The 10,000-nt window shown below is 50.9% G+C and overlaps 1 protein-coding gene across 4 annotated transcripts in view; it reads left to right on the top strand.

Moving 5' to 3' along the window:
• The window catches only part of dachb (dachshund b), a 90,371-nt gene that overhangs the window by 47,832 nt on the left and 32,539 nt on the right, over nucleotides 1-10,000 (top strand). For all 4 annotated transcript variants that reach the window (XM_071334154.1, XM_071334157.1, XM_071334155.1 and 1 more), the window contains exon 2: nucleotides 1,902-2,017. In XM_071334154.1, the coding sequence (XP_071190255.1) occupies nucleotides 1,902-2,017 (116 nt within the window). The remainder of the gene's footprint in view (nucleotides 1-1,901; nucleotides 2,018-10,000) is intronic.

The following is a 10,000-nucleotide window of genomic DNA, read 5'->3' as shown; positions in this document are numbered from 1 at the left end:
AGTCAAATAAACAATAAAAATGAACAGTAAACATTACACATACAGACGTTTCAAAACAATAAAGACATTACAAATGTCATATTATATATATGCAGTGTTGTAACAATGTACAAATGGTTAAAGCACACAAGTTAAAATAAATAAACATAAATATGGGTTGTATTTACAATGGTGTTTGTTCTTCACTGGTTGCCCTTTTCTTGTGGCAACAGGTCACAAATCTTGCTGCTGTGATGGCACACTGTGGAATTTCACCCAGTAGATATGGGAGTTTATCAAAATTGGATTTATTTTCGAATTCTTTGTGGATCTGTGTAATCTGAGGGAAATATGTGTCTCTAATATGGTCATACATTTGGCAGGAGGTTAGGAAGTGCAGCTCAGTTTCCACCTCATTTTGTGGGCAGTGAGCACATAGCCTGTCTTCTCTTGAGAGCCATGTCTGCCTACGGCGGCCTTTCTCAATAGCAAGGCTATGCTCACTGAGTCTGTACATAGTCAAAGCTTTCCTTAAGTTTGGGTCAGTCACAGTGGTTAGGTATTCTGCCACTGTATACTCTCTGTTTAGGGCCAAATAGCATTCTAGTTTGCACTGTTATTTTGTTAACCAGCTTGCTTAGGGGACTCTTCTCCAGGTTAATCTCTATGTAGGTGATGGCTTTGTTATGGAAGGTTTGGGAATCACTTCCTTTTAGGTGGTTGTAGAATTATGTGCAGAAGATCTAGGTGCTGCTGTAGGCCCTCCTTGGTTGGTGACAGAAGCACCAGATCATCAGCAAACAGTAGACATTTGACTTCAGATTCTAGTACTAGTATTCTAGTAGGGTGAGGCCGGGTGCTGCAGACTGTTCTAGTGCCCTCGCTAATTCACTGATATACTGTATATGTTGAAGAGGGTGGTGCTTAAGCTGCATCCCTGTCTCGCCCCACGGTCCTGTGGGAAGAAATATGTGTGTTTTTTGCCAATTTGAACCGCACACAAATGTACCAGTCTGCTGTTAATGATAATGTAGAGGATTTTCCCAAGGTTGCTGTTGACGCATATCCCACGGTAGTTATTGGGGTCAAATTTTGTCCTGTAGTTCATTCAATATAATTGGAGAATCCAGTGGGTTCTGGTAGTCTTTAATTGTTGATTCTAAGATTTGTATTTGATCATGTTTGTTTTCTCTCTTACGCTTTCTCTGTCTCTCTTTCTCTCTTTCTCTCCCTCTCTCTCTCCTCTCTCCCCCTCTCTCTCTCTCGCTCTCTCTCCCTCTCCCTCTCCATCTCATCTCCTCTCTCTCTCTCTCTCTCTCTCTCTCTCTCTCTCTCTCTCTCTCTCTCTCTCTCTCTCTCTCTCTCTCTCTCTCTCTCTCTCTCCCTCCCTCTCCCTCTCCATCTCATCTCCTCTCTCTCTCTCTCTCTCTCTCTCTCTCTCTCTCTCTCTCTCTCCCTCTCCCCCTCTCTCTCTCACTCTATATCTGTTAGTCTAACTGGGGAGAGATTCAGCCTGTGTCCCCATAGTACTATTGAATCTGGTAAAAAACTAGTGCACTTTATAGGGAATAGGGATGCCAGTCATAACCAGTCAATATACATCACGAATGTGTTGTACGAACTTTCACAAACTATCCCAGAGAGAGAGAGAGAGAGAGAGAGAGAGAGAGAGAGAGAGAGAGAGAGAGAGAGAGAGAGAGAGAGAGAGAGAGAGAGAGAGAGAGAGAGAGAGAGAGAGAGAGAGAGAGAGAGAGAGAGAGAGAGAGAGAGAGAGAGAGAGACAGAGAGACAGAGAGAGAGAGAGAGAGAGAGAGAGAGACCAATAAGATGGGAAATAGAAATGAACAGGAGAGAGTTAACAGATGGCTTTGTGTACAGATCTTTTAATTTGTCAAGTCTTTCTTTTCTCCCCCTCCCCGCAGCTCTCGTCCGGGCCGGCCTCCAAAGCACTCTGTTGGGAGAGGGATTCAGGAAAGCTACAGGCTTCTCCATCCTGGGGTTCACGGTCTGCTGTCACCTGACATGCTCTCTCACAAAGGTAAGACTGGGAGGTGTGTGAGTGTGTGTGAGAGAGAGAGAGCGTGAGAGAGATAGCGTGAGAGAGAGAGGGTGAGAGAGAGAGAGAGTGTGAGAGAGGGAAAGTGTGAGAGAGAGAGAGAATCAGTGTGTGTGGAGGGAGAGAGAGAGAAGACTAGGGGATAGAGGGAGATAGAGAAGACTAAGGGATAGAGGGAGAGAGAGAGAGAAGACTAGGGGATAGAGGGAGAGAGAGAGAAGACTAGGGGAGAGAGGGAGAGAGAGAAGACTAGGGGAGAGAGGGAGAGAGAGAGAAGACTAGGGGATAGAGGGAGAGAGAGAGAAGACTAGGGGGGAGAGAGAGAGAGAGAGAGAGAAGACTAGGGGAGAGAGAGAGAGGGAGAGAGAGAAGACTAGGGGATAGAGGGAGAGAGAGAGAAGACTAGGGGGGAGAGAGAGAGGGAGAGAGAGAAGACTAGGGGATAGAGGGAGAGAGAGAGAAGACTAGGGGATAGAGGGAGAGAGAGAGAGAAGACTAGGGGATAGAGGGAGAGAGAGAAGACTAGGGGATAGAGGGAGAGAGAGAAGACTAGGGGAGAGAGGGAGAAGACTAGGGGAGAGAGAGAGAAGACTAGGGGATAGAGGGAGAGAGAGAAGACTAGGGGATAGAGGGAGAGAGAGAGAAGACTAGGGGATAGAGGGAGAGAGGGAAGTCTAGGGGAGAGAGAGAGAAGACTAGGGGAGAGAGGGATGGAGGGAGAGAGAGATGACTAGGGGATAGAGAGAGAAGACTAGGGGATAGAGGGAGAGAGAAGACTAGGGGAGAGAGAGAAGACTAGGGGATAGAGGGAGAGAGAGAAGACTAGGGGAGAGAGAGAGAGAAGGCTAGGGGATGGAGGGAGATAGAGAAGACTAGGGTATAGAGAGAGAAGACTAGGGGATAGAGGGAGAGCGAGAAGACTAGGGGAGAGAGAGAGAAGACTAGGGGATAGAGGGAGAGAGAGAGAGAAGACTATTGGATAGAGGGAGAGAGAGAAGACTAGGGGAGAGAGGGAGAGAGAGAAGACTAGGGGATAGAGAGAGAGAGAGAGAGAGAAGACTAGGGGATAGAGGGAGGGAGAGAGAGAGAGAAGACTAGGGGATAGAGGGGGAGAGAGAGAGAAGACTAGAGGAGAACAGTGGAGAGAGAGGCCGCGACCGGGAGGCCCATGGGGCGGTGCACAATTGGCTCAGCGTCGTCCGGGTTAGGGGAGGGTTTGGCCCAGCGTCGTCCGGGTTAGGGAGGGTTTGGCCCAGCGTCGTCCGGGTTAGGGAGGGTTTGGCCCAGCGTCGTCCGGGTTAGGGGAGGGTTTGGCCCAGCGCCGTCTGGGTTAGGGGAGGGTTTGGCCCAGCGTCGTCCGGGTTAGGGGAGGGTTTGGCCCGGCGTCGTCCGGGTTAGGGAGGGTTTGGCCCGGCGTCGTCCGGGTTAGGGAGGGTTTGGCCCAGCGTCGCCGGGTTAGGGGAGGGTTTGGCCCAGCGTCGTCCGGGTTAGGGGAGGGTTTGGCCCAGCGTCGTCCGGGTTAGGGAGGGTTTGGCCCAGCGTCGTCCGGGTTAGGGGAGGGTTTGGCCCAGCGTCGTGCGGGTTAGGGAGTGTTTGGCCCGGCGTCGTTCGGGTTAGGGGAGGGTTTGGCCCAGCGTCGTCCGGGTTAGGGGAGGGTTTGACCCGGCGTCGTCCGGGTTAGGGAGGGTTTGGCCCGGCGTCGTCTGGGTTAGGGAGGGTTTGGCCCGGCGTCGTCTGGGTTAGGGAGGGTTTGGCCCGGCGTCGTCCGGGTTAGGGGAGGGTTTGGCCCAGCGTCGTCCGGGTTAGGGGAGGGTTTGGCCCGGCGTCGTCCGGGTTAGGGGAGGGTTTTGCCCGGCGTCGTCCGGGTTATGGAGGGTTTGGCCCAGCGTCGTCCGGGTTAGGGAGGGTTTGGCCCAGCGTCGTCCGGGTTAGGGGAGGGTTTGGCCCAGTGTCGTCCGGGTTAGGAGAGGGTTTGGCCCGGCGTCGTCCGGGTTAGGGAGGGTTTGGCCCAGCATCGTCCGGGTTAGGGAGGGTTTGGCCCAGCGTCGTCCGGGTTAGGGGAGGGTTTGGCCCGGCGTCGTCCGGGTTAGGGAGGGTTTGGCCCAGCGTCGTCCTGGTTAGGGGAGGGTTTGGCCCAGCGTCGTCCTGGTTAGGGAGGGTTTGGCCCAGCGTCGTCCGGGTTAGGGGAGGGTTTGGCCCAGCGTCGTCCGGGTTAGGGGAGGATTTGGCCCAGCGTCGTCCGGGTTAGGGGAGGGTTTGGCCCAGCGTCGTCCGGGTTAGGGGAGGGTATTGCCCAGCGTCGTCCGGGTTAGGGAGGGTTTGGCCCAGCGTCGTCCAGGTTAGGGGAGGGTTTGGCCCAGCGTCGTCCTGGTTAGGGGAGGGTTTGGCCCAGCGTTGTCCGGGTTAGGGGAGGGTTTGGCCCAGCGTCGTCCCGGGTTAGGGGAGGGTTTGGCCCAGCGTCGTCCGGGTTAGGGGAGGGTTTGGCCCAGCGTCGTCCGGGTTAGGGGAGGGTTTGGCCCAGCGTCGTCCGGGTTAGGGGAGGGTTTGGCCCAGCGTCGTCCGGGTTAGGGGAGGGTTTGGCCCAGCGTCGTCCGGGTTAGGGGAGGGTTTGGCCCAGCGTCGTCCGGGTTGGGGAGGGTTTGACCCAGCGTCGTCCGGGTTAGGGGAGGGTTTGGCCCAGCGTCGTCCGGGTTAGGGGAGGGTTTGGCCCAGCGTCGTGCGGGTTAGGGGAGGGTTTGGCCCAGGTTCGTCCGGGTTAGGGAGGGGTTGGCCGGTAGGGATATCCTTGTCTCATCGCACACTAGCGACTCCGATGGCGGGCCGGGCCCAGTGCACGCTGACCAGGTCGCCAGGTGTACGGTGTTTCCTCCGACACATTGGTGCGGCTGGCTTCCGGGTTGGAGGCGCGCTGTGTTAAGAAGCAGTGCGGCTTGGTTGGGTTGTGCTTCGGAGGACGCATGGCTTTCGACCTTCGTCTCTCCCGAGTCCGTACGGGAGTTACAGGGATGAGACAAGACTGTAACTACCAATTGGATACCACGAAATTGGGGAGAAAAAGGGGGTAAAAAAAATACAAGATCAGAATGCTACGTCACACAGAGCTATCCCAGACAACCCTGAGGCTACCACACACAGAGCTATCCCAGACAACCCTGATGCTACCACACACAGAACTATCCCAGACAACCCTGATGCTACCACACACAGAGCTACCACAGACAACCCTGATGCCACGTCACACAGAGCTATCGTAGACAACCCTGATGCTACCACACACAGAGCTATCCCAGACAACCCTGATGCTACCACACAGAGAGCTATCCCAGACAGCCCTGATGCTACCACACACAGAGCTATCATAGACAACCCTGATGCTACCACACACAGAGCTATCCCAGACAACCCTGATGCTACCACACACAGAGCTATCCCAGACAACCCTGATGCTACGTCACACAGAGCTATCCCAGACAACCCTGATGCTACGTCACACAGAGCTATCCCAGACAACCCTGATGTTACCACACACAGAGCTATCCCAGACAACCCTGATGCTACCCCACACAGAGCTACCACAGACAATCCTGATGCTACCACACACAGAGCTATCACAGACAACCCTGATGCTACCACACACAGAGCTATCCCAGACAACCCTGATGCTACCACACACAGAGCTATCCCAGACAGCCCTGATGCTACCCCACACAGAGCTACCACAGACAATCCTGATGCTACCACACACAGAGCTACCACAGACAATCCTGATGCTACCACACACAGAGCTATCCCAGACAACCCTGATGCTACCACACACAGAGCTATCCCAGACAACCCTGATGCTACCACACAGAGAGCTATCCCAGACAGCCCTGATGCTACCACACACAGAGCTATCATAGACAACCCTGATGCTGCCACACACAGAGCTATCCCAGACAACCCTGATGCTACCACACACAGAGCTATCCCAGACAACCCTGATGCTACGTCACACAGAGCTATCCCAGACAACCCTGATGCTACGTCACACAGAGCTATCCCAGACAACCCTGATGTTACCACACACAGAGCTATCCCAGACAACCCTGATGCTACCCCACACAGAGCTACCACAGACAATCCTGATGCTACCACACACAGAGCTATCACAGACAACCCTGATGCTACCACACACAGAGCTATCCCAGACAACCCTGATGCTACCACACACAGAGCTATCCCAGACAGCCCTGATGCTACCCCACACAGAGCTACCACAGACAATCCTGATGCTACCACACACAGAGCTACCACAGACAATCCTGATGCTACCACACACAGAGCTATCCCAGACAACCCTGATGCTACCACACACAGAGCTATCCCAGATAACCCTGATGCTACGTCACACAGAGCTATCCCAGATAACCCTGATGCTACCACACACAGAGCTATCCCAGACAACCCTGATGCTACCACACACAGAGCTATCGTAGACAACCCTGATGCTACCACACACAGAGCTATCACAGACAACCCTGATGCTACCACACACAGAGCTATCCCAGACAACCCTGATGCTACCACACACAGAGCTACCACAGACAACCCTGATGCTACCACACACAGAGCTATCCCAGACAACCCTGATGCTACCACACACAGAGCTATCGTAGACAACCCTGATGCTACCACACACAGAGCTATCACAGACAACCCTGATGCTACCACACACAGAGCTATCGTAGACAACCCTGATGCTACCTCACGAGGAGTTGAGTTTAACACCCAGAAGAAGTTTAACTGTACTAAATTATGTCCTTTCTTTCTGAACAGTGTTTATTCAGTCTTTCTGAACAGTGTTTACAGTCTTTCTGAACAGTGTTTACAGTCTTTCTGAACAGTGTTTATTCAGTCTTTCTGAACAGTGTTTACAGTCTTTCTGAACAGTGTTTACAGTCTTTCTGAACAGTGTTTACAGTCTTTCTGAACAGTGTTTATTCAGTCTTTCTGAACAGTGTTTACAGTCTTTCTGAACAGTGTTTACAGTCTTTCTGAACAGTGTTTATTCAGTCTTTCTGAACAGTGTTTACAGTCTTTCTGAACAGTGTTTACAGTCTTTCTGAACAGTGTTTACAGTCTTTCTGAACAGTGTTTACAGTCTTTCTGAACATTGTTTATACAGTCTTTCTGAACAGTGTTTACAGTCTTTCTGAACAGTGTTTACTTTCTGAACAGTGTTTACAGTCTTTCTGAACAGTGTTTACAGTCTTTCTGAACAGTGTTTACAGTCTTTCTGAACAGTGTTTATTCAGTCTTTCTGAACAGTGTTTACAGTCTTTCTGAACAGTGTTTACAGTCTTTCACTGTCTTTAACTGTAACTGACAGCTGTGTCTCATCCTGGATCTTACCATGTGTCTCATCCTGGGTCTCACCCTGGATCTCACCCTGGATCTCATCCTGGGTCTCATCCTGGGTCTCATCCTGGATCTCATCCTGGGTCTCATCCTGGATCTCATCCTGGATCTCATCCTGGATCTCACCCTGGATCTCATCCTGGATCTCATCCTGGGTCTCATCCTGTGTCTCATCCTGGATCTCACCTTGTGTCTCATCCTGGGTCTTACCCTGGGTCTCATCCTGGATCTCACCCTGGATCTCATCCTGGATCTCATCCTGGATCTCATCCTGGGTCTCATCCTGGGTCTCATCCTGGATCTCATCCTGGGTCTCATCCTGGGTCTCATCCTGGATCTCATCCTGGATCTCACCCTGGGTCTCATACTGGGTCTCATCCTGGGTCTCATCCTGGGTCTCATCCTGGGTCTCATCCTGGGTCTCATCCTGGATCTCATCCTGGGTCTCATCCTGGATCTCACCTTGTGTCTCATCCTGAGTCTTACCCTGTGTCTCATCCTGGATCTCACCTTGTGTCTCATCCTGGGTCTCATCCTGTGTCTCATCCTGGATCTCACCTTGTGTCTCATCCTGGGTCTTACCCTGTGTCTCATCCTGGGTCTCATCCTGGGTCTCATCCTGGGTCTCATCCTGGGTCTTATCCTGTGTCTCATCCCCTCTGCCTTTTAAACAAGTGAATACCAAGGGAAAATGAAGAGGGGCCAACAGATGGACAGATGTTCTTTCTCTTTTGCTCTCGCTGCACTCTCTCTATTTCTCACACTCATATGTTCCTTCTCTCTCTCTCACGCTCTTTCTCACGCTCTCTCTCTCTCTCTCTCTCTCTCTCTCTCTCTCTCTCTCTCTCTCTCTCTCTCTCTCTCCCTCTCTCTCTCTCTCTCTCTCTCCCTCTCTCTCTCTCTCTCTCCCGCTCTCTCTCTCTCTCCCTTTCTCTCACGCTCTCGCTCTCTCTCTCTCTGTCTCTCTCTTTCTCTGTCTTCTTTGCTTAGTGTTACTGTCTTGTTATTCAACCTATCCTTTTCACTCTCTCTTGTTCTCCTTCTGTTCCATTTCACTCAACACATATTGTTATTCAACAGATATATTTTTCTCCTCTCCCTTCCTCTCCTCCTTTTTCTCACCAAATACATTGTGTTGTTATTGTTGTCAGCCCATCCTCTCACAATAGCCCAGTTAAAGAATGAAAGGATCACAAACACAAAATAATGAGAATAATGACAAAACCGAAAGAATGAATCTAGGGGATCAGTCAACTTCCTGGTGAATGAATCTAGGTGTTCAGTCAACTTCCTGGTGAATGAATCTAGGGGTTCAGTCAACTTCCTGGTGAATGAATCTAGGTGTTCAGTCAACTTCCTGGTGAATGAATCTAGGTGTTCAGTCAACTTCCTGGTGAATGAATCTAGGGGATCAGTCAACTTCCTGGTGAATGAATCTAGGTGTTCAGTCAACTTCCTGGTGAATGAATCTAGGTGTTCAGTCAACTTCCTGGTGAATGAATCTAGGTGTTCAGTCAACTTCCTGGTGAATGAATCTAGGTGTTCAGTCAACTTCCTGGTGAATGAATCTAGGGGATCAGTCAACTTCCTGGTGAATGAATCTAGGGGATCAGTCAACTTCCTGGTGAATGAATCTAGGTGTTCAGTCAACTTCCTGGTGAATGAATCTAGGGGTTCAGTCAACTTCCTGGTGAATGAATCTAGGGGTCAGTCAACTTCCTGGTGAATGAATCTAGGTGTTCAGTCAACTTCCTGGTGAATGAATCTAGGTGTTCAGTCAACTTCCTGGTGAATGAATCTAGGTGTTCAGTCAACTTCCTGGTGAATAAATCTACAGAGCATTCAGAAAGTATTCAGACCCCTTTTTCTACATTTTGTTACGTTACAGCCTTATTCTAAAATTGATAAAATATTTTTTTCCCCTCATCAGTCTACACACAATACCCCATAATGACTAAACCAAAAAAAACAAATACAAATGTGAAATATCACATTTCCATAAGTATTCAGACCCTTTGTTGAAGCACCTTTGGCAGCGATTACAGCCTTGAGTCTTCTTGGGTAGGACGCTACAAGCTTGGCACACCTGTATTTGGGGAGTTTCTCCCATTCTTCTCTGCAGATCCTCTCAAGCTCTGTCAGGTTGGATGGGGAGCGTCGCTACACAGCTATTTTCAGGTCTCTCCAGAGATGTTCGATCGGGTTCAGGTCCAGGCTCTGGCTGGGCCACTCAAGGACATTCAGAGACTTGTCCCGAAGCCACTCCTGCGTTGTCTTGGCTGTGTGCTTAGGGTCGTTGTCCTGTTGGAAGGTGAACCTTCACCTTGAGGTCCTGATCGCTCTGGAGCAGGTTTTCATAAAGGATCTCTCTGTTCTTTGCTCCGTTCATCTTTCCCTCGATCCTGACTAGTCTCCCAGTCCCTGCTGCTGAAAAACACCCCCACAGCATGATGCTGCCACCACCATGCTTCACCGTAGGGATGGTGCCAGGTTTCCTCCAGATGTGACGCTTGGCATTTAGGCCAAAGAGCTCCATCTTGGTTTCATCAGACCAGAGAATCTTGT

Source organism: Salvelinus alpinus, chromosome 11, assembly GCF_045679555.1.
Source record: "Salvelinus alpinus chromosome 11, SLU_Salpinus.1, whole genome shotgun sequence".
Lineage (NCBI taxonomy): Eukaryota > Metazoa > Chordata > Actinopteri > Salmoniformes > Salmonidae > Salvelinus > Salvelinus alpinus.
Note: the sequence above shows the minus strand (reverse complement) of the source record. Positions and strands in the feature narration are given on the sequence as shown.